Source organism: Melanostigma gelatinosum (genome assembly GCF_949748355.1).
Source record: "Melanostigma gelatinosum genome assembly, chromosome: 5".
NCBI lineage: Eukaryota > Metazoa > Chordata > Actinopteri > Perciformes > Zoarcidae > Melanostigma > Melanostigma gelatinosum.
Window position 1 is genome coordinate 12504834 of NC_136638.1, and position 24170 is coordinate 12529003.

Sequence of the window (24170 nt, forward strand, 5' to 3'; positions counted from 1 at the left end):
ACCTAAAAATGTCAATAGCGAAAACATTTGAACTTATAAGTATCACCATGAACTTCCCCAGTGGATTACTTACATTACGACAGCTACTTGTATGTCTTACAAGTTTTCTGAAATGGAATGTTTAAATGTACAGATAAGACAATTGTATTAAATATGTGCTATAGATATGAATGAAGCTTGAAGGGTTTGTGTTTGTAAGTAATGAAGTGGAGATTTCTCATTTGGAGAAAACGGTCTGTAAATATATGGATTGTAAAATTATATATATTTTGAAAAAGACTTCCAAGTGATTTGGGAAAAAAAATGTTAATAGATCTGGAAAATGCAAATGAGGCATTATCTATATTGTTAATTAATTTTGAGATAATCTAGGAGAAATAGACAAAGTGTATTAAAATAAACACCTAAATATGTATTTTGAATGTTCTTTCCACTAACCTGAAACAGGGTTCATACACATTTTGACCAATGGATTTCCACGACTTTTCCATGACTTTAAACCAAATTTCCATGACCAAACATTTTGTGAAATCTCGGTGTATGAAAAAGTGAGAAAATGTAGTATTTAAAACAATGAGAATTCCAAAGCATACAGTATACCTTAAATGATACAAACGAATGAGAGACAATAGTTTGATTAAAAGAATAAACATTTATAAATATACTCTGGTTGACAGGCATTCATAACACTGACATCAATAAGAGCTTTAGTAGGTAGTAGCATCCAGCTCGTGCACATATTGCTTTCCCTTTTGCAGTGCAAAGTTTTCATTGAACCCTGTTACTGTATGGCTTAATATTAACTTCCAGTTACTGCAAAGCTGTTGGAATTGTGGCCTATCTTCTATTTGCAATTAATATGCATTCAATCCAGTTCAATTATTTAAATGAAAATGATAATCTACTCTGGCTGAGGTAGCTTATCAAGAGTAAAATAATAGTTGTGATCGATACACACCTCTGCATTAGCAACCTGCTGAAATGAAGGTACAGGCACCTTAACTCTCATTATTTCAGGGTTCTTGGGAGCAACGTGGGACAGTTGGGACTGTTTGTCCACTGGCTGTGGTCATCACAGTGAACAGTGTGATGAGAGGACATGTGAGCCTGTGTTGCTGTAGTTCATCTCCTTGGAGCAGAGGCTGCATTTAGCATACCCTAAATAACAATGTATTTAAAACACTGTGACAGCAGGAAGCTGTACTCACGTCTGTTTAGACCTCCACCTTTATGCAGGCCCAGCTCCATCTTAATGCAGGCCCAGCTCCATCTTAATGCAGGCCCAGGTCCACTCACAGCTCAGCCCTGCGTCAAGCTGCGCTACACAACCAGCCTCCTCTCCCTGAAGCTCTTTGACCTCATCATCTCATCAGTATCTGGGCCTCATGATTCGTGGTCATGGAAGTTATTCTGACCACGAAATCATCTCAATCTACTTTGAGTTAAAACAAACAACCTGCAACCAAATGCGCCGTTGTTCCGGTTTAACGTTAACGACTGACCCCATGAACTGAACCGGAACCCGGGGGGGCTGCACGTTTTATCACGTTACGTTTTTTCCTTCTAAATCGCGATAATGACGAACGTTAACAGTCGACAAGGTTCCGCATGCAGTGGACGTTAACTTAACCCAGCAAGTCTGAACGGTAGCAGACATAACGTAACTTAAACTTTAAAGGAGGGAAAGACGCTGTAGACATCTAAACGCTGATTGGCCAAGACTTGACACGTCACATCAAAGATGTTCTATTGCGAAGATCACATCACATTTTCTCCTCGTCTCACTCCAATCTGAGAAACGCTGGCTGGCAACTCAGCGCAAATGAACGACATGAAAATATGAATATAACTAATTTCCATGACTTTTCCAAAACTTTTGGGATTTGATTTTTTTTCCATGACTTTTCCAGGCCTGGAAATAACCATTTTAAAATTCCATGACTTTTCCAGGTTTTCCATGACCGTACGAACCCTGTGAAAGAACATGTTAGGGAAGCAAAGTAGGCCAAAATCTCAAAATGAATCCACCACGAGCATTTCATTTCGACAACTTCCAAGAGGCCAATTTCAATGAAATATAATTTCTATGCAAATATCACATCTGGGCCTTTGCATCACTTAGTGAGCTCAGTTTTGACATCTTTACACCCAGACGGGCCCCGTACACCTCTGCATCTATACATGCACACCTCAAACAGGAGCACAATTCATCAGCTTTCAATTAGATTCTCTGTAGAGCAAACTACTGCTGGCAGAAACTCGTAAATAAAAACAGTTCCCTTCACATGGCTGGTGCAAGATTCATTTGAGCACTGGATTAACATCAGTGCACTACAGTGGGCTACATACAGACCGTTCATAATGATCAAATCTATTACAGGTGATGAACGTACAATAATCTTGGTGTAAAAAGTACCTCAAAACAAGTTGTGCACATTTTAAATAGAAATCCCTGGACCTACAAATATATATTTGACACCATGCACAACATTCCCACCTCCACAGCTAAAACAAGACAGACAAAGTATGTTCCATTTATACAGTTTATTGACACGAAAGATCATTTTCAGTCCTGCATCTTCTCAATGGTCTCCTCCTTGTATTTGCCCTTCTCCTTTCCATCGGCGCGAGACTTGGCCTTGCGCTCCAGGATCTTCTTGCGGTCCTTGTCCAGCTTTAGCCTGGTGATGACCACCTGCAAAGGAAAAAAACATAGCAGGTTGTTGAACAAGTCATAGAATGCCTCTTTGGTGGTAGTATCACCCATAAAGAAAGCCAAAGAATGGCTGAAACTAATACAGTGAATTCACAACTCCTTTTCTAATGACTGGACTAGTTCTCAGTGGGCATTCTGCAGTGTGTTGATCAAGCAGTAAAACTACAACAAATACACAACTTTAAATCCAATGCAACACAAATGGCACCACAACCTAGATGTGACAAAGGTCTGACATGTTTGATAGTTGTTAGGCTTTAATTATTTGCTCATGGTGTGCATGAACCACAAAGATATGTATATTTAGATCACAGCATTACATACTGTTGTCAGTGGAGTTACCCACTAATGTCAAGTTCTCTTAAACAGTCAAGTAAACCTTTTCACAGCAGATGAAGAGGCCACAAACAAGTGTCAACAATTATGGCTGAATTCCATTGAATTTCACTACAATTTTAATATTTATTACTGGAGTAATTATGGCATATTGCGGAATACACTTAACATCGTACAAGGAAGTGTCTGGATTGAATTTAATATGTAGTCATATGGCTCAACGTAGCCAGAGTTAAAGCGGAGTCAAGGGGAGGAAAACCGAGATGGAAGCTAAGCTAACCCAGCTAGGACCTAAGGCTATTCCACCACCCAATCTGCTCCTGACTAATGTTCGTTAGCAGGATAATTCAGGCTAACCCAGCACCGGGAGGTTGGCGACTGTCCAGTGGCACAAGAGAGGGGGGCAGACTATTTACAGCAATGATGCTAGGTGCTCAAACAGTCAAAGCTAACGGACATAATTTCCCTGACATCCAATTTTTCATGTTAAGATGTCGGATATATTGCCATCTTTCTGACAGCCCAACAATTATTAAATTTGATCATGATTACAAAAATATCTGTGCGCTGTACCGAACATCATTTTTAAATTAATTAAATACAAGAAAACATTGTGGTGGGGTCAAAAAAAGCCACAGCAGCACGGTGAAAAATGACAAACTGTAGGACTGGCAGGTTTGCTGCAGTGGGTTGAACAATAAGACTGTCACAGGGCAACAGTTCATCCTGTTAGTCAAGTCAACTTTGTATGAATGACCCAATATACAGCTGCCAAATGGGGCTTTACAATCTGTTATGAAAACGACACCCTCTGTCCTTAGACCCTTGCATCAAATAAGGAAAAAACATCCAACAGGCCTTTTGCACAGCAGACATTTAGGAGGAAAAGCACATGTTAATAATAATAATGTGGGCTAAAGTCTGTCCAAGTCTCTCAGTGAGCCAACAGGCATAAGAAGAAGACCTACAACCTGAAGCAACTAAAATGGAATGCAGCCATCAATTGCTTTTATCATATTAAAACCGCTCTATTATTCTATTATCTTTTCAATCTGACCAAGTTAAACGCTGCATAATTTGTGTTGTATCGCTGCAAGATCCACTTGGTGCTTCCTTGTTTCCTACAGTCTTTAAGATCTTAAAAAATTAAGTTGGACATTCATTTTAACAAACACTTCCTAGTTACGCACACAACAATTCAAGGTTGATAACAAGAGAGCTCGAGTCTGGATTATATGATGGACCTATCGAAGGCTGAAAGTGGAGAAATATTGTCGACAACCAGTGGTAAGAGACGCACCATTTTATCGTTTAAGACAACTTCGTATTGCTGAAGTAGCTGCCTCACACATTATGGATGTAAATGTGGTGGAAAACATCAGAAACACTTCTCAATAATAAGCAGTCCAGTGCAACTCCACAAATGACTGCCTCACAGAACACCACAAACTTAAATCTGCGCCTCTTTCACAGTGTTAAGAACCGAATAATCCCCGTTTACTTCAAGCCTTTCACCTGATATACATGGGTTAAATGAAATAAAGTGTGGGGCTGCAATTTTTGGCAAATAATGAAATCTACAGCACAATTGTTTGCCGATCCCACCTCTATTGCAGAGTGCTGATAAGGGCAGCCATACAACTTCTGAAGCATAATAAAAAACATGTTATTTCCAGGAACAATAGAAGGAAAGTAGGATACAATTCTCCTCAGGGAAATGGTGTTTATCCTGTAACAGTTTCTGTAACACTTATTTTTTACTTCACTCAATGAAATGCCAAACAGGAACAGGGACACATCTCAAAAGTGTGCATCTTAACACGGCTAAATAGGTTGAGATTCATCGACTTTCCTGGTGGAACGTACAGTGTTGAATAACACAACACATTACGCAAATGTCTTGTTCCTCTGAGGGAGGCACACCAATTTGAGGATGTACACGACCGTGGCTCACCTTGCTCGGGTGGATGCCGACATGGACTGTGGTTCCGTTGGCCTTCTCTCTCTGCACACGCTCAATGTAGATGACGTACTTTTTCCTGTAGACCTGCACCACTTTGCCAATCTGCTGGCCTTTGTAATGTCCACGGACAACCTGTTTGTGAACAACACAATTGAGTCAAGCATGTAAAGCTTACTCTTTTAAGACAACTATGACAAACTTTCAGCAATCCAAAAGTACAATACCTGGACTTCATCATCTTTGCGGATGGGCATGGACCGCACGTTGTACTTCTGGCGGAGCTCCTTGGAGAGGGGGGAAGACATGATCTTCCTCCTGATGTGTGAGGGGGCATTGAAGTGCCTCTTGCGGTTCTTGCGGCGGGAGGACGTTACGAATGGATTCAGCTTCATGATGCTGAGCACAAACAATACATACGGGATATTAAAAAGGATTGAAAACGTGCAGCTGTTGACAAGTCACTCAACAATTGCTGAAAACGTTGAGTTTCACAACAGTATGGAGGCAAGTTAGCAAAAAGATGCTAATCTACAAACGCCAGTATCAACACGTTTGAGTACTTTGGGGAACTTTAGTTTATCTGCACACCAACTCCCCTGAAACCTAAAAAGTACCGTAATGCGACTAGCATTGCAGCTACTCCAACACCTCAGCTAACGATATTAAAACAGTAATCTAGCTGGCTGGCTAGGTCATGGCTTGACTTCAAATGCTAAACTAGCGAAAGGATGCTACTTAGTTAGCATAATATAACAGACGGGCTGGAGCGTTAGCATTTCAGTGCCAACAGTAACTCAGAAACATAACCGAGCGAGTTGCAAACAAACCAGAAAACCCATTCACGGTAAAGGAGCCGAATATCAGCCGCTAGCACCAGGAATCAAGCACCTTCACGACCCGTAGCCGACATGCGGAGACTGGCGGATCCAACAGGGGCACCAAACAGTGAGAGGTTTAAACAAGCAATCTATCATCAATATGGGTTCAATATTGGCCGAATTTTAATGGTGATAATGTTCCCGAGGTGTTTAGACGTTTATATGGATACACGGTGGCACCAAAGGGAGGATGGATGGTGATAACTTTAGTGAAATAATCTGCCAGGAATTCTTACCCTGCCGTTTGCTCCTCTATGGCCGGCGGAAAAGAGAGTCACATAGTACTTCCGCTGGCATTAGTTCACACTCAAGTCTCGCGAGATGCACTTAAAATGGGAATAAAATACACATGAATTACAATAAATATTAAAAAAACTAGCACTTACATAATATCATATGAGTATTTAATAAAATGTTGCGTGTATTTCAAATTTTCTTACATATGATTATTATTATTTTTTACTTTTTTGTGATCGTGATACTTTTTTTTTACCGCAAGTTAAAGCATAAATTTCACGAGACCCATTTGTTAAACATCTTTCACTCGTTTTATACCTGGTTTTATTTTTGCGTCATTATAACTCTAGTTTGGTGTCCACGCAGATTACCACAAGATGGCGCCAACCCAAATGAATCAATAACCTGGTCAGTTGGAAACAAGTTTTGTCTATGATTCATCAAGTTCTGTCCAATGTTCATTCCACACAATAAACTATCGCGTATTTGCTTCTTTACCCTCAGGGATTTTCCTGCCACTTAGAATAAATAACTAGTACACAAATATACCGGCACATCACAGTGAAACCAGGAAATGTGTAAATCAGGCAGGCTTTTATGGATGATATGTAACAGCGGTCCAGATTCACGTGGGAACAACATAATCATCCCCATAATTGCTCTTTTCACTCCAATAAACTGACACACAAACACGAAGGGGTGGGGGTGTTTACACCGTCAGACCACACATACATTGACCTCCCTTCTGAGCGGACAGAAGACGAGCCCCCCTGCGCTGCTGTCACTCCAACAACTATATTCACGGAGTAAACTGCCGACACGGATGCGGAGGTGCGCTGACATTGTGCGCTGTTTGCTCCCCGGGCAGCGCGCAGTTTCACCGGAGCCTGCCTGCCTGCCTGGCTGCGCTGTCTTCCTGCGAAAAGTGATGCTGTCATAGCCCCCTGCACCGCGGACAGAGAGCCTCTTTCCCCTCCCGCACCACCCCCCACCCCCTTGGTTCCTCTCTAGCTTGCTGTCGCGGCGGCAGTGCGGATGTGGAGCCCGCAACGCAACGCTCTTCACCCGTCGGCAAGCATCGGAAAAGAAGATGAAATGTTTTTCCCGTTATCTGCCGTACCTCTTCCGCCCTCCGAGCACCATCCTGTCCTCCACTTGCCACACCGAAGGTAGGGTGGGACCCCGAAGGGGGGGGGGGGGGGGGGGGGGCTGCCACGGGCTGTCAGTTAATGCTTACTTTGTGCGTGTGGCATGAATGTTTCGGCTGCTCCTCCGTCCCTGACACATACAGCGGGCCTTTACGTGTGTGTTGTCAGAAGTTAAATTGTCCAGCTGTGGGGCTGCTAACCCACTGCAGATGTTGTCACAGTGCACGAAGTTGTTGGAGCCATTCACAAATGTAGAGGTGAGGAAAAGAAAGATGCAAATGACTGAGAGGATTTGTGTGATTGTGTCTCCCTCTGGGGCAAATAGCCCTCCTCGTTTAACTCATTTTGCTTTCCTCAGAGCTGTCAACACACAAGCCTTCGGCATGTCAAGAGAGGCACTCAGTTTGTGGAGTTGCATGACAAGTATCACCCTTTCACACTTTGCTTCAAACTCCTATGGCAACATGGGTGGCAATAGGCCTTTCTGAGACAGGATCAGACTTAATTCATCTGCAATTCACTCAGTTCAGAGGGGTGGAATTTCCTCCAAATGCCAAAAGCCTTATATGTAAATACACCCAGTGTATACACAGTCATTGTGCTGGAAATGACCAACGTCGTGACAGCAATAAATGAGTGAATAAGAGCGGGTCCATTCATCCTTCTGCTGTCAGACTGGGCCCATGAGGGTCTGAGTGTTTGTATAACCAGCCATTTAGGTCATAATGTGGAGACTGAGCCACTGCATTATTTAGCTTTGCATGGTTGCCCTCCTTCCTGTGCACGCTCTGCCCTTCAGCCCCCTGGCACAGGAGGGAAGATAGTGTACAGTAAAGTATGTGGTGGCCAAAGTCAAGGCCCTTCACAGCCTGTAGAGCTGACCTATATACTGTATATATTTAGTAAACAGGAGGAAGATGTGGAAGTAATTTATTCACCATTTCCACTATCCTCCTGAGCAATTTTACATTAATTAGCCATTTAAAATATGATAAAATTGCTCTTGATTTGTAGGAATTTAGGCCTCAAGGATTAAGAGTGAAAGATTATTTGTTGACAAAATATTGAATTCAGTGTACGAAAGATAACATGAGCTTGACACAGAACAAAAGAGAAAATACATTCTGAACGACGCTATGAAAATAAATATACAAAGATGTATTTTACATGAGTTTATGCTATGTATCAATCATGAGGACATGTTGGGGTTGTGGTCTAAAGAAGGAAAGGCAAACTTTTCAGGCATTAACACATTTTGAGATTCAGCCAACAAAGTGTAAAAAATGACAATGCACTCAAAACAATTATTCTTGAAGCAAAAGTGTATTAAAGAAACTGGTCTTTGTTTTTCGAGTTACTTGTGACAAATTCTCACGATAACATGGTGTAATCATCGTGACAAAAACAAAAAGTGAGATGTGGTAGAAAGTTCTGGAAAACGTGCGAAAGCGCATCTTGAGTTCAAAACATTTTTTTTGTCAAAGTTACGTTCTCGTAAAAAAATGTTCCCATGTTAACAGCTTTGTTGAAATGTGATATTTGAACGATGAATACACCACACTTTTTATAAACATAGCCAAAAAGATTCTTTGCCAAGTCAAATGTTGAGATATGATCTGAGTCATAAGTGTGAGGTCAACAAACACGATCTTCCTCTCCCGCTCCCTTAAGACTCATTCCTTCTGCCTGAGATAAGGGAGTGGTATAAGAGAGGAAGTGATAGCTCAGTAAACATGGAGCTGCTGTGCTCCGCCACAGTGTGATATATGATCCTGATTCCTGCGTTGCTCTCTGTGTGGAGAAATGCGAAACAGTTGCACTAAGAAAGCGAGTGAGAGACGATGAATCTCATGCGCTGGAGGCCAGCGGGGTGTGGTGACACAGCAGATGACCGTGGAAACATGATGTGCCAAAATAACAAGAGGCCATCTCATCGGCACGTTATCTACAGTTTGTGTTAAAAAAATACGAAAAAGTAGAAGCCAGTAAATGTCGGTTTGTTTACGCTAGCAGTTGCGCTTCCTGCCTTGACCTTGCTACCGGGCTTCGCCTTTCCATAAGACCTCCTGGTCCTTGAGGAAGCTTCTCCGTGGGCCGCTGTAGCCCCCTCCTTTCGTCAACATTTCCCAGCATTCATGTCCGGCCCAGCTGAGCCGAGATCCCCCCAGGGAAGAGGAGTATGCAATACATTATATAAGCCCCGTACTGGACCATATTGGGTGTGTGCGCGTGTTCTCTTTGTTTATCTGGACCATTGTTGAGAGTGGTGTGCCAGCATCAGTCAGATTCACCTGGGTCAAGTCTCTGAGGGATACACAGCTTTTTCCTGCCTGTGTGTGTGTTTGTGTCCCTGTGTAAGTTTGAGTCAGTGGTTTTTTTTTCCTTCTGTATTTTCCCCCCATTTCACATCAGTCAGTTCATCTGTCACCTGTCAGTTCATGTGTGATGGATTAAGTCTTAAAGGTTTCTGATGGGGGTGTGATTGTGTGTGTCTCCCTTCTGCTGTCAGGGGAAAAAAAAATACGAGTCCCCAACTGACACCTCGCCACATCTCACGTTGCCATCAGTCAACGCAGTGTTGAGAATAAATCTCATGTTGAGGAGAAAACTCAGGTGAACAGACTTAGGTCGAGGCGTTTAGCTCAATTCAAGCAATAAGGTTTATTTGTGACAGAAGTATTATGTCCAGCAGTTAAACGTGCACGGACCTAAAAAGTTCACTCTGTAGGAGTGAATGAAAAGCTAAAAGGCGCTTAGACAGAGTGCGCATGCGTTCATATATTAGGTCCTCCTTTTGGAGCCTATTGGTCAAAGCAATAGTAGGAGGCGGATTTGTTTCTAGCATTCAAATGGCCCGATGGAGCACTGAGCATCTCCGCCCACACTGGCTCACGTCCGGGATCCGCCTTCTCTGGAACATCAGTGTGAGATGTTGATTCAGCAGCATATTGTTATGTTCGGCCAACTAGATAAGCTAGGCGCTAGATATGGAAGGGCGCCTCTTTCTATCTCTAAGATGGAGCAGGCAGTTGAGACTGGTTCTCTGTAAGACTATGTGACATTTAACTGGGGCAAAAGCTATCCTTCAGAGTTCTAGTAATTTCCACTTTGTTCAGGCGAGTGCGAGAGTGCCCCACCTGGCGTTTTTGACCTTCTTGTACTAGAACTCACATATCCGCGTATAAGCTGTGTTTAACATTGAATGAATGTATATTTTTATTTACAAATCCCCCTTTTCACACCTGCTAGGTGTGAACTTCTATGTTTTGGAACTACTCATTCAATGGCTGTAACTCTATGTTTAGGTCCCTATCATCTGAATCGTCTGGATCGGAAACTGGTGGGGTGCTATGTCTAGTTCGGGTGTGTGTCTGATTCGGGGATGGAGAGGGAAGAGGGGCAGTTGAATGAGATGGGTGCTGGTGTGTCTGATACTTGGTTTCTAATCCCCAGATCAGTAAGGCAACTAGTATGCCCATTCCCACCCCCATTATAGTTTTCTTCCCACATCCCACCCTTTCCCAGGTGAAGCGCTGCCGACCTCGGTCGGCGGGGTTTGCATAAGATTGCATAATCTAAGTTCCTGATGCATTTTCCAAATTAGTGCGAATTTCTCCTAGTGTTCTGGTTGGTACCGGTGCTGGGACACAATGTGTCAGGTGGTGCCAAGGGGCGCCTGATTTGCCCTTGACCTGGACCGAGTGTGAAGTAACCTCCTTCACCTCGTACGGCCCAGTCCACCTGGGGTCAGTCCACTTGCGCTTGTGAACCTTGACCCTGACCCAATCACCTACTTGTATCTGCTTTCCAGCTGCCGCTGCTTCAGGTACTGCTCGAGTCCTCTCGATCTGCTTGGAGAGAGCTTCAGCAAGAGAAGTTAGGGCACTCATATAGTCAGACATTTCAATCTGCTGTACATCCAGAGGTGGCATATGACCTCCATCTCTGGGTGGACCTGGCATCGGCCGGCCAGTCATGATCTTGTGTGGGGAGAGATGTGTTTCTCCCCCTTTTCCGGACCTCATGGCCATAAGGGCCAGGGGCAGGGCCTCAACCCATGTTAATTTGGAGCCCGCGCAAACTTTGGCAATTTTGGCCTTAAGGGTCTGATTCGCTCGTTCCACCAGGCCCTGAGATTGCGGGTGATAGACTGACCCGAATCAGTGTGTGATTCCCAGAAATTGCTCTACCTGTGCGAGCATGGTGTTGCTAAAGTGTGATCCGTTATCAGAGCGGATGCATCTCGGCACTCCGTAACGGGGAATCAGTTCTGTCTGCAGCCACCTTACAACTGTCTGCGAGTCTTCTCTCTTGGTGGGAATTGCTTCCACCCATCTTGAAAATCTGTCTACCATTACCAAGATGTACCTCTTTCCCTGCACTCTGTTCTCTAGTCCCATATCTGTATAATCTATGCTGATGTCTTGGAAACAGGCAGAGGGCACGGGATAGGATCCCATCGGTGTCTTGAATGGTTTTCTTGGGTTGTGATTTCCACAAATTTGACATTCATCGCAGAAGAGGAAAGATATCGCTTCCATGTGCGGATGCCACCATAGTTGTTTTAAATTGTCCAATGTCCGTCTCTTTCCCTCGTGTGTAGGTCCGTGGGCCCCTGGTAGGAGTGCTGCACACAGTTCTGCTGAGGCAACCACTCTGCCGTCGTGGGCTCTCCACAGACCTTCTTTGTCTTTTGAGGCTCCTTTTCGTGTCCATTCGGACCATTCCTAAGGTCCTGCTTTCTTTTGATGTTCTTTGATGTGCTCGATTGTGAGCTCAGGGCGGATGTTGGCTTCCAGTGGATGGCCCATGACAATATGAGATTTTCCACAGTGTCAAGTTTTGATGTGTGATACATCAGTACCTGTCTCTCACCCCCCTTTTTCTGGAAGAGTACAGCATTGAGTAGGCTGTCTCTTTCGGAAACATCAAGGTGGAACGGTAGGGAGTAGTCTGGGGACATGAGTGCAGTGGACGTGCAAGTGCTTGCTTCAAGTGGGAGCTGAGAATGGTGGTGTTGTTGGTGTAGGCTGGGATATGGGCTCGTGAGTAGCCTGTTAAACCCTAGATTTCGCGGCGGCCTCAGCCGCGTCGTGTTCTTTGAGTTGTTTCTTGAGTAGGGCCTTCTGCAAGGTCTTAATTTCTGTTTCACTTCCAGCCTCAGTTTGAATGTGCTTGGAGAGGTAATGTCGGAGCTGGGCGTTCCACATGTCTTGTGTCATTTCCTCTAGGCCAACCACTGCGTCCATGCTCTGGCGAGGTCCATCAGGTAGGCCTCGTTTTACCATTGTGCGCCATAGTGCCACTGTGGTAATGCTTGCATCATGTGGTTCTCTGAAGGCCTCGCGCCACACCTGTTCTGCTCTGGCCAGATACAGGGGTGGGGGCTCTGCCGGGGTCCAGATGAATGCTGCCACTGCGCCTTGGTTCACTGGAGTGGGGAACTTAGTTCTGAGCTCCTGCCACAACGCTGTACGATATCGATCAAAGGGGTCGGCATCTGGTGCCACACCGGCGCCTGCCATGTATAGTAGGGTAGTACACTGGGTTGGGTCCAGACAGCGGAAGAGAAGTGCTCTCAGGTCGCCTACCGCCAGCTGACGGCCAGCTGTCAAAGCTTCCGTGAGCTGAATCCACGGATCGGCTCCTGCATGGAGGGATGGAAGCTGTTGTACTATGCTGGTCAGGTCTGCAAACCCAAAAGGCACAAATTGAACACGCTGTGGCTGCGCGAGGGTGGGGGCTGCTCTCAGGGGATATTCACTGACAGTCTCCTCTGTTTTTGTTTCGGGGGGCGGGCCATGGGACCGAAGGTAATGGTGGGGGGGAGGAGCGATAGTCCCTGCCCGAAGGGGGGTGACTTTTCCGTGTAGAATGCCCTTCACCTCATATGTTGACTGCTCCACCGGTGCTCCTTGGTTGCTGGACTCTCTGCCGCCGCCCATAATTGAGGTTAGAGTCTGTACTAGTTCTTCTGCCTCTGTTCGCACGACAGAGAGCTGCTCCAATGTAGTTGGTCCGCTTGAGTCTCTTCGTGATGGCTGTCTTTCAGCTCCAGGATTATGGTACAGGTTGTTTGTCACATAGGTATCTTCTGAGTGCATGGGGCGAGGTGATGTGTCAGCGAGTTTGTCGCGAAGTCGCTGAATGTACTCCTGATTGAAATCTCGCTGCCCCTTGTCGTCTCCTTCCTCCTCGTTGTACCACTGGCCTCTCGCTGCTCCTTGAAGATCCTCTTTGTGTTCCCCACTGGTGACTCCTGTCACAACTCTTTCCAACATCTCCATCCTCTTCATCATGTCTTTCATTGCTCGCTCTGTTGGGGTGGAGCTTGTCTCGATGGTGCACCCATCATCTAGTGCCATCTTGAATGCTCCTGACAACATTCCTCCTTTCACTGTTCTCACTGGTGCTTGTATAAACGGATTGTTGGAGGAGTATGGGGGAGCAACTGGAGGGGGTGCTGGATAGAGGCCAGTTGAGGGCGGGGGAGGGGCCGAGGCCAGAGATGCCTGGCCCGGTTCCTGTGCAGTCTTTTCCAGACCTACCGGGGCTTGTGTGGTAGGGGTGATGTCGAAGGGGGTGATGTCGAGTAACTGATGGGGCCTGGTTTGTTCTTTTTCGGTCAGCATGTCCACCTGTATCCGATCTGTCATGGCCAATTCTAATGCTATCATCGCCACTCGATGTTCCTCTTCTCTGTCTTTGCGGGCTTGCTTCAGGGGGTTAATGAACACACGTCGTTTGGTTTGATTATTCTCTGCTGTCTGTGCGTAGGCCACTCGTTTTGTCGAATCTTTGGCAAAGAATCGGAGGTTGTTGGCTGATGGAGGCAGTGGACTGGCCGCCCACCACCAGCCCTCCTTTGTCCATCGTTTCATGCAGTTATCCCAATGAATCTTGTCTCTCTTCCATGCAGTCTTGCCTCTTGTGTCTGTTACAGCTTCTTTCAGTTTTGCACGCAGTGCTCCTGAGTAGCCACCAGATGGAGCCACAGCTCCAGCCATGTCTTCTTGTGTTGTTCTTTTCTTTTTCAGTTCAAGTTTTTTTTTTTTTTCTTCAATCAATCTTTTTCAATTCCAATCCTCTTTTCCAGTTCCAATCCTCTTTTTCTTTTCAAAATGTTTTTTTTTTTTCCCAATTCCAATCCTTTTTTCAATTCAAAATGTTTTAGGTGCTGTACTCCCGAATGTCCAACAGAGGGAGCCAAAGCTCCTGTGAAATGTTCTTGTGCCCTCTGTACGTTGTTATCTCTCCCTGCTTTGGCTGCAGCTGTCTTTCTTATCTAAGATGTTCACTCCCTTGCCTCTGTGCCTTTGCCTGCTGTGTCTTCGCTCCTAACTCTGTTCACGGTTCCTATGGAACACAATTTCCAATAAATCTGTAATCTTTGTAACTCTACCAGTAAAACTAACACGTATATTAACCCTCAGCTTTCCTCTTCTATTCTAGTGTTTTGTGGTTCTGTGTTTGAGTGCAAAGTTTGTGTCTTATGCGTGTGCTCTGCTCCACTGACCGTCAATCTCTGAGAAGCACACCAACCTGGTGAAAAACACTACAACTTTACAACTACACATGTACTCTCTAACACCTGTACGCTTCACACAGTCACTCACATCCATACCAGATTGACACCATACACTGCCGTCACTGAAATACGCACAAATCACATATAGATCTGCTCTTATAGCGTTTTCACGAGCACGGTCCCGAAGGAGATGGATACCTAATAGGCATTACTCAACACTCAATCGACCATACACTGCCGTGATTCCACAAATAATCGCACACAGACCTCGTCAGGAAAGGTCTATTGACCTTATTGTTTACAGTGTACGCCTTGTGCGAACCCGGTCCCTAAGGAAATGGCGAATTCTTGTGCATTCTCTGAATTCCGACCTGTGTCTCCCTGAGACATTACCCAGCACTCAATCGACCACACACAGCCGTGATTCCACAAATAATCGCACACAGACCTCGTCAGGAAAGGTCTATTGACCTTTTTGTTTACAGTGTACGCCTTGTGCGAGCACGGTTCCTAAGAAAGTGGCGATATCTTGTGCTACAATTGAATCGATGTCTCCCTGAGATCATCTATGCTGCATGCAAACCCATACACTGCCACTTCTGCAATACTGGTACACAAACCTCATCAATTACCTCAATTTGACCTCATCAATTTATTTTTCTCAATTAAAATTCTCTGGATGGATCTTCGTTTTACAGTGTACAACATTGCATGAACCTGGTCCCTTTAGGAAATGGCGTTTTGCAGTCTCCAGACACACTACAGTCACATCAGCGTATTCCAACAACATTTCTATATACTTGATCCAAATCTCAGCTTGCAACTTCGCATAAATCAACAGTGTGGCCCGGAATTCAGTCTTTCAGACCGTCATTGGTCAGCGAACCGAAGCTTTCGCCACGGCTGTGTAACCTCCGAACAGTTATCAAAACTTACACGGTGAACACGATGCCAGTTTATAGAACTTACAATCCTTAATTTCTGTTAGATCCACTCACACACATGTACATTCTATGCTAAAAAACCCCCACTGCTGTCATAACAATCCTGTCACAATGCTTCGTCAATTTATCTTTAAAAATTTAGTCAAAGCAATTCATACTCACACCCGGTACTTCTGATCAATTCAATTTGGTTTTTCCTACATACAATTCTGCAGATTTCATTTAAATAGGCTCTGCTCACCTTTTGATTCAGCGCTGTTTGATCAGTTCCCCGAGGTGATAAGAATCGTTCCGGCAGGCCTCCGGAATCCCCAGCCTCTCGGGAAAACACCTGTTGTTTTGTCTGTGGACAGAAGAAAAAGTCCGTCACGAGATGTCTCTCCTACTGATCGTTAAGAACCATCGCTGCTACCATGTTGAGAATAAATCTCATGTTGAGGAGAAAACTCAGGTGAACAGACTTAGGTCGAGGCGTTTAGCTCAATTCAAGCAATAAGGTTTATTTGTGACAGAAGTATTATGTCCAGCAGTTAAACGTGCACGGACCTAAAAAGTTCACTCTGTAGGAGTGAATGAAAAGCTAAAAGGCGCTTAGACAGAGTGCGCATGCGTTCATATATTAGGTCCTCCTTTTGGAGCCTATTGGTCAAAGCAATAGTAGGAGGCGGATTTGTTTCTAGCATTCAAATGGCCCGATGGAGCACTGAGCATCTCCGCCCACACTGGCTCACGTCCGGGATCCGCCTTCTCTGGAACATCAGTGTGAGATGTTGATTCAGCAGCATATTGTTATGTTCGGCCAACTAGATAAGCTAGGCGCTAGATATGGAAGGGCGCCTCTTTCTATCTCTAAGATGGAGCAGGCAGTTGAGACTGGTTCTCTGTAAGACTATGTGACATTTAACTGGGGCAAAAGCTATCCTTCAGAGTTCTAGTAATTTCCACTTTGTTCAGGCGAGTGCGAGAGTGCCCCACCTGGCGTTTTTGACCTTCTTGTACTAGAACTCACATATCCGCGTATAAGCTGTGTTTAACATTGAATGAATGTATATTTTTATTTACAGCAGCCAGTCCTGCCTCAGCTTCCTCCTTCCTGTAGTGTCTGAGGGCAACTCTGCGATATATCATTTGTTTGAGTGTGACAGGGAAAAGCAGAACAGAGTCATGAATATTTGAGATTTGATGTGTGACAAGAAAGTCTCTGATTAAGCGCCATCGTCGACACTTGTCTTGCGGTGTGTATGTCTTTGCATTTTGCAGTTTTATCCGGCTGTATTATTTATAAGAAGCGCAGTGAGCTTGTCATGGCAGCGCCTGAGGGGAACTTCTGTCTGCATTTAGTCAAAGCATAACATAGAGTTGAGGAGTTTTGTGTGTGAGGACCGCAGCGTATGCTGGTGTGTATGTGTGCCGTTATGGAGCTAAATCCAGGTCAAAAGTTTCGTTCACTTGAAAAAAAAATGTGAACCTGAAAGTCCCAAAATACAGCAATGTATTCAAAATAAAAATAAGTGAATGAAAAGTTTTTTTGGGTTGAATATAATTTTGATTCACTTTTGGAATTTTTTCGAATACATTTTTTTTTTTCAGTTTTCACGTTCATATATATTTTGATATTTGAGTTCTTATATTTTTCAGTTTCAGATTTTATATTTTCAGATTCAAATCTTTTTTTTTTGGGTTTCAAATCTTTTTTTCACGTTCAGGTTTTTTTTTTTCACGTTCAGGTTTTTTTTTCAGTTCAGGTTTTTTTTTTCAGTTCAGACTTTTGACCCAGATCTAACGTGGGGGGCGTGGTATCAACTGAGAGGGGCGTGTCATCATGAGTGACAGCATAACAACGAGGGCTGAGGAGTTCCTCAACCACGTTGCCTTCAGGTAACGTGGGCACCGCGAGAATTATGATTCAACACTTTCTATTCACCATATTCACGTGATTGAAAGTTTAAAAAATGACGCTAGTGCCAAAATTCTGTTTAGCAAGCTGTTTTAGCCTCTACTTGGGACGAATCACAGTAAAAGAGCAATAAACTATGCCATATTGGGCCGTTCAACTACCACACTTTAATATATGACGTTTCGCACTTCCACACACCACTGTGAACGCAGCGTAGTATCCTTGTGATGGCGTCCGCTCCACCTGGACCGCCTGCTGGCGCCAGCGCGCAGGTAAGAAATCGAATACATTTTTATACAGATACTAGAAATTATCCTAAATATTACAATGATGATTGTAAGATAGCGTCATACATAAAGGGAGAAGATTTATTTAAGTGGGGATTTCGCCAAAGCTAGAAATTAAGCAACTAGCTGAATGCTGTTAGCTTGTGTTTGTGAATTGTTCCCTCCTTACACTGACCAGCTCAAGTCCTTCAATGTGTGTTGTCTTTCGTAACAGAATGTCGACTATAATTCGACAGTGGCTGCAGCTGCACAGAGCCTTATAAATGTTGCTTGGCGTCACTGTTTACAGAACTTCGTCGTTCATCAGTGTGGATCCTCACATCGTTATCACTGTGGTTATCTATAGTTATAGTTCTTGGTGTGGACGGACCTTTAGTTTACACAGCATAACCTTTGCAGTCCTCATTGTTGTTGTATTCTGATACGTAATTTAGGCTATGATAGACGCCTTCCAAGTTGGCCACTTTGCATACGTTTTAAGTAATAACTTGCATGCTGTTTGTTTGCATGTATTTCTTCCACGTCTGCAGAGGGATCTTGATGTCTTCAGGATGGGTTGGGATAATCATCCTTTAAGGACAGAGCAAAATCTGACCCCACAACAACTGTGGACAATCGGACTCCTCCAGAATCCTGTTAATGCTCCAGACCTGGCAGAGGTAGCAAATCTAAGTTATTTTTAAGCAAACATAGTATTATACATTGATAGTTTTGACCAGTGTTTCTACTTCATAGAATAGCAAAGCTCACACCATTTCCTTGAATTTATTTTAGACACAAGCATTGTGCATGAAACAGCTTTTCAACACTGTAAAGGAAGCCCTCAAAACTTATACCATGAAAAAACATCTTGGTACAACTGAATTTAGTTTACTTTAGATTACACTACCAATTATAATTTGGGGTAAGAAAATTGAATATTGCTTAATAACAGATGTGTCAAAGTTTTTTTCAATCACCAACGTCAAATTAATGAAAGAGATAACAGAACAAAAATGTGTTCAAATGCTGATCAGGGCTTGTATCTCTTTGTTCACATTAAAACTAATTAAATGATACTATGTTGATACTTGCATCAGCATAGTATCAGTTATGTTCACATGTTGATCTATTTAAAATCTGCTTACCTTTATAGTTTTACTTTATGTCCTCAGATTTCTATGTGACAAATGTTTAATTAAGAAATCTGCTTTTTTTTTTCTTGATGAAGGAAATCGAGGATGCAGATCTTGATTTCAACAGTGCCAGTGAGCAAAATGCGACCAGTTCTGGAGTGATTCTTCCACCCATTGCATGTCCCCTATGTGAGGAGGATATGGCACGCCTTAGGGCCGCTATTGATGTTGCTAGACCATCTGAGTCCTACGGCGAGACATTTATTTAGCTGTATTGAACTGTGTACTAACTCATGTATCATAAATGCAAACGTTGTGTTTCAAGGGTTTTACCCCTTTAACACCAACAAGTATACAATGAATGTGTTTTAAATTTGTATTTGTTGTGACTGGCAACAGTGAAGCCACATGTAAAAAGAAGAATAAATCGTATAAAATCTTTTTTTAATTCCAAACCTTAACATTTTGTTCTCTTTTATAAACAGTCAACACAATTTTTGTGTGTACGGAACTCATTTTTCAAAACAAGTATTTTTAAATATTACAATTAAATACTTTTCTTTTCTCAGAACATGAGAGTATTAAAACAGCAGTTTTTGCTAAACATGAACGGAGGCAAAAAAAAAAAAAAAATGGAGGGTAGAGAGAGACAATTGTCTACACATTGTGAAATTCCTGCCCGAGATGAAAAGCCTCCATCATAACCTTTTTCAATTCGACATATGACCTCATATGTCGTACGGGTAGTGCAATTGTCTTTGTACATGCTGAGACGACAGGGTAACAGATGCTGTGATGCCCAAAGTCTGCACTGCAGTCGTGGTTAAATCTGAGCATCACAGCAAAATCCTTCTTCTCGGATGGGAGAAGTGGGATGTGACCTTGGCCCGTGATCCACTGCAGAAACCTTGCAGGTGTGATGGACCGTGGGCCGTCTTCGTCCTCTTCATGATCTTCAGCTATGAAGCAAAGAGAAGAAAAAAATAAAGTTATGCGACAGTTTAAAATGTAGTTTTCCTTTTTTACTGCAATGCAGGTCTTTAGATTTAAAGAAGTGAAATAAACAGAGGTACTCTCGGTCACAGAAGAACAGCTGATCCAAAACAAATGTAATCAAATGTGTGTGATTTCCTGAGGTTTAGAGATATTCGACTATTTCGGCCAACCACAATGGTTATAAATGGCATTCTGTGTTAACATTAAGTCTTTTTACATAGAATGGAGATATAGATTGGCCTTTGTAAAAGTTCTCATTAAGAACTAGAGGTTTAGGAAAAACAATTCTCATTTGTATGTATAATGTCTGTGCAGTTGTGGAGTGTAACTAATTTCATTTACCAACTTCACTTAAGTACTATTTAAAAGTACTTGTACTTTACTTCAGTATTTGCATTCCATGCTACTTTATACTTCTACTCAACTATTTCAGAGGGAAATCTTGTACGTTTTACTCCACAACATTCATTGAGAGCTTTAGTTACTGGTTACTTTGCAGATTTAGATTATCAATACACATTACTAAAATGAACTAAACTAACTCTTGAACATGGAGGGCCAAAATCTGCAAAGGGAAACTCACTTTGCACGTTTGGCATTGTGCTTTTGGCATACTTTTGAATTCAATGGCATCTGGAGGTAATGGATTTACATCAAACTCATGTTGCAGAGGCACAATAAACAGGGTGTTTCTCCCTGACCCTGTAACACTGCGAATTAGGGTCCCAGTGTAGCCATGAGAATCAGGAGGAATCATTATCAGTCTCCTTTTACCCTGCCCACCTGTAAATGCAACATTGTTTAGATCAGTTGTGTTTGTTTGGGCTACTTATTTGAATGGCAATGTATTACAATGGAATTTATATAACAAGTTTTCTCTACCTGCAGCCTTGTAGAGTAGCCATCCTCCTGTCAGCCCTTGCATCTTAGGATACTCATCTTGTAGTAGTCTGAAGAACTAAAAGAACAATAACATAGGGACTAAGTGATGTCTACATGCTTGAAGAAAAGCCAAACACGAGGATGAAGTTGCATGTTTCAAATATAAACAATTGTGCAATTTGTAACTAGTACGTTTTCTTTATGCAATACCTCTTCATGGCCCATATCCCTGTACATGTTGAGATGTCTTTTTCCAAGTCCTGCCTGGGCAAGGTCAAACTCTTCAGAGGAGGTTGGGGTTGTCTCTGCATTAATGTTCAACAGGTATGCATAGAAACTAAAAGGCCTCCAGGTCTTTGTGGATGCTGTGCCACAGGTCTTTAGACTCTGCATCATTCGCTTTCCACGGTTACCTTCTCTTGTGAAAAACCCAGGGAAAGATCTACATGATTAAAAAAAACAATTTGATTAAAATATGATGAATATACATATGAACTTGTCAAACTACCATTAAATTAACATGAAAAATGAAATTCCATAAAAACTAAAACCTGGCCATGTCCTGTTCTACAGAAGATGATGGCTCTTGCTGCGTTCTTCCTTGCTCTTGCTGTCCCTGAGAGAGGTTCTGTGCGAGCACATTTATAAGGCTCTGTGCAGCTGCAGCCACTGTCGAATTATAGTCGACATTCTGTTACGAAAGACAACACACATTGAAGGACTTGAGCTGGTCAGTGTAAGGAGGGAACAATTCACAAACACAAGCTAACAGCATTCAGCTAGTTGCTTAATTTCTAGCTTTGGCGAAATCCCCACTTAAATAAATCTTCTCCCTTTATGTATGACGCTATCTTACAATCATCATTGTAATATTTAGGATAATTTCTAGTATCTGTATAAAAATGTATTCGATTTCTTACCTGCGCGCTGGCGCCAGCAGGCGGTCCAGGTGGAGCGGACGCCATCACAAGGATACTACGCTGCGTTCACAGTGGTGTGTGGAAGTGCGAAACGTCATATATTAAAGTGTGGTAGTTGAACGGCCCAATATGGCATAGTTTATTGCTCTTTTACTGTGATTCGTCCCAAGTAGAGGCTAAAACAGCTTGCTAAACAGAATTTTGGCACTAGCGTCATTTTTTAAACTTTCAATCACGTGAATATGGTGAATAGAAAGTGTTGAATCATAATTCTCGCGGTGCCCACGTTACCTGAAGGCAACGTGGTTGAGGAACTCCTCAGCCCTCGTTGTTATGCTGTCACTCATGATGACACGCCCCTCTCAGTTGATACCACGCCCCCCACGTTAGATCTGGGTCAAAAGTCTGAACTGAAAAAAAAAACCTGAACTGAAAAAAAAAACCTGAACGTGAAAAAAAAAACCTGAACGTGAAAAAAAGATTTGAAACCCAAAAAAAAAAGATTTGAATCTGAAAATATAAAATCTGAAACTGAAAAATATAAGAACTCAAATATCAAAATATATATGAACGTGAAAACTGAAAAAAAAAAATGTATTCGAAAAAATTCCAGAAGTGAATCAAAATTATATTCAACCCAAAAAAACTTTTCATTCACTTATTTTTATTTTGAATACATTGCTGTATTTTGGGACTTTCAGGTTCACATTTTTTTTTCAAGTGAACGAAACTTTTGACCTGGATTTAGCTCCATATGCCGTTATCATACATCCTGCTGTGTTGTTGTTATCCTGACAGACACCCACTTCACAGCTCAGAACACACTCCTCGTAGTCGTCCCATTCTCACATGCCACCGCCGGGGACAAACACCCTACATATACCCCCCCCCCCCACACACACACGTGACTGTTCGGTCAGCTTTTCTCTGCAGAGGGTAGAATGATGGGAGAACACCGAACAAAAGGATGCTACAAAATATACCAAAGAGAGAGAGGGAGAGAAGTTGTCGGTCCAACCCGGTCCTCCTCTTTATATTTTACCACCCTGACAAGCAAAGTAAATCATTGAGAAATAGAATATCCTGAAAGGGGTTGGCAGTTCTTGACGTTGTAGTATTGCACTCCCTAAAGCCGGTGGACTTGCAAGAGAGGGATTGTTAAATCAAAGCAGCAGAGGCAGAGATATCCTGACTTTTAATCTCTCGTATGGGACAAGCTCTAAAAAACACTGGACCCTACATTTCCCATAATGTCTTTTTTTTTTTACCCTTTTTGGTAAAAGTTGCCCAAGCTGAGATGACATTACTATGACATCACTCGGGCTGTTTTCTCAGACTTTAAAAAGCGTCTCCAGAGCCACAGTCGATATCATTCAACTGTTGTCACAGGCTGAATAGTCCTCTTCAAGTGACCTTAACTCGATGTGTCCGATTGGTGGATTCCCTCTCTAAAGTGGAATACATAAGCTCCTGTGATGACAAACATCTGCTCTGCCGGAGTGCCCCAGAGCAGAACACTTTCATGCCTACTTGCCTCAGGACTTCTGCTGCAGAGCTTGTGGTGTAGTTTGAAGAAAAGAGGGTTCCTTTCAAAAATGAGTGACAAAATAAGAAATGAGTTTCTGTTTTTTGATATTTATTTATACATTTCAAAAACGCATTTCTTTTTGCATTGATGAAAAAGTGTTATAATACGACAGTGTGTCAAGGAGCCACATGAGACGCGAAGGTTGATCTGCATATCAACTAAGCCACATTGTTGTAATGCAGTAAAGTTTAAAGCTGCATGAATCAAACATTTTATATTAACATCAGATCAATAACTGTGTAGTATGAAATGTTTCCTTTGTAGTGACAAACAAAGAATTATCACATGACTGCCATCACCCGCAGCTCTATGGGGACTTTAGCGTCTTTCAGTTAATTGTTTTGGTTTTCCGACCAGCAACTATCTATCGCATGGCTGCCATATCAACTTTATAAAATGATAATATGCATTGCGTTTACAGCTTGTTGCGATGCCCCCAATTGGTCAGATCATCAATGAATATCGTTTTAAATGACCATAATGGTCATGTTTTCACTAAGTGAAGCACTAATCCAATAAACCGGACTGGTATCGATGCCGATATTGACCTTACTAAAAAGATCATTTATCAGCCAGATATGACCCTTCCAGTTCACATGAAGTGATGTTTTCTACTTACAGTGGTCATAAGATAACAATGTTAATAAAATGTTTGTGATCCTAAAAAGAACGCAGGTGTAATACGCTGGTAAACCTGTGTGGGTATCAACAGACTCCTTCTGTTTGTTATAGTTG

The 24170-nt window shown here is 42.8% G+C and overlaps 2 protein-coding genes across 2 annotated transcripts in view; one reads left to right on the forward strand and one right to left on the reverse strand.

Moving 5' to 3' along the window:
- Positions 1-2529: 2529 nt before the first annotated feature.
- On the reverse strand, positions 2530-6214 carry rpl26 (ribosomal protein L26). Its single transcript, XM_079268405.1, has 4 exons — positions 6130-6214; positions 5240-5411; positions 5007-5147; positions 2530-2695 (listed from the first exon to the last, which is right to left on the reverse strand). The coding sequence occupies exons 2-4, from the start codon at positions 5405-5407 to the stop codon at positions 2567-2569; spliced, it is 438 nt and encodes a 145-aa protein (XP_079124531.1). The 5' UTR covers positions 5408-5411; positions 6130-6214; the 3' UTR covers positions 2530-2566.
- Positions 6215-7186: 972 nt separating this feature from the next.
- The window catches only part of ppp2r2ba (protein phosphatase 2, regulatory subunit B, beta a), a 46801-nt gene continuing 29817 nt past the window's right edge, over positions 7187-24170 (forward strand). The window contains exon 1 of the mRNA XM_079268401.1: positions 7187-7299. Within this exon, the coding sequence (XP_079124527.1) occupies positions 7221-7299 (79 nt within the window). The 5' untranslated portion in view covers positions 7187-7220. The remainder of the gene's footprint in view (positions 7300-24170) is intronic.

Coding starts and splice junctions, on each gene's coding strand:
- rpl26 (XM_079268405.1), bottom strand. CDS start 5,407: ATGAAGCTGAATCCATTCGTAACGTCCTCCCGCCGCAAGAACCGCAAG. Junction 5,148..5,239: donor GCAAAGATGATGAAGTCCAG/GTATTGTACTTT, acceptor GTTCACAAACAG/GTTGTCCGTGGACATTACAA. Junction 2,696..5,006: donor TCGGCATCCACCCGAGCAAG/GTGAGCCACGGT, acceptor TTTCCTTTGCAG/GTGGTCATCACCAGGCTAAA.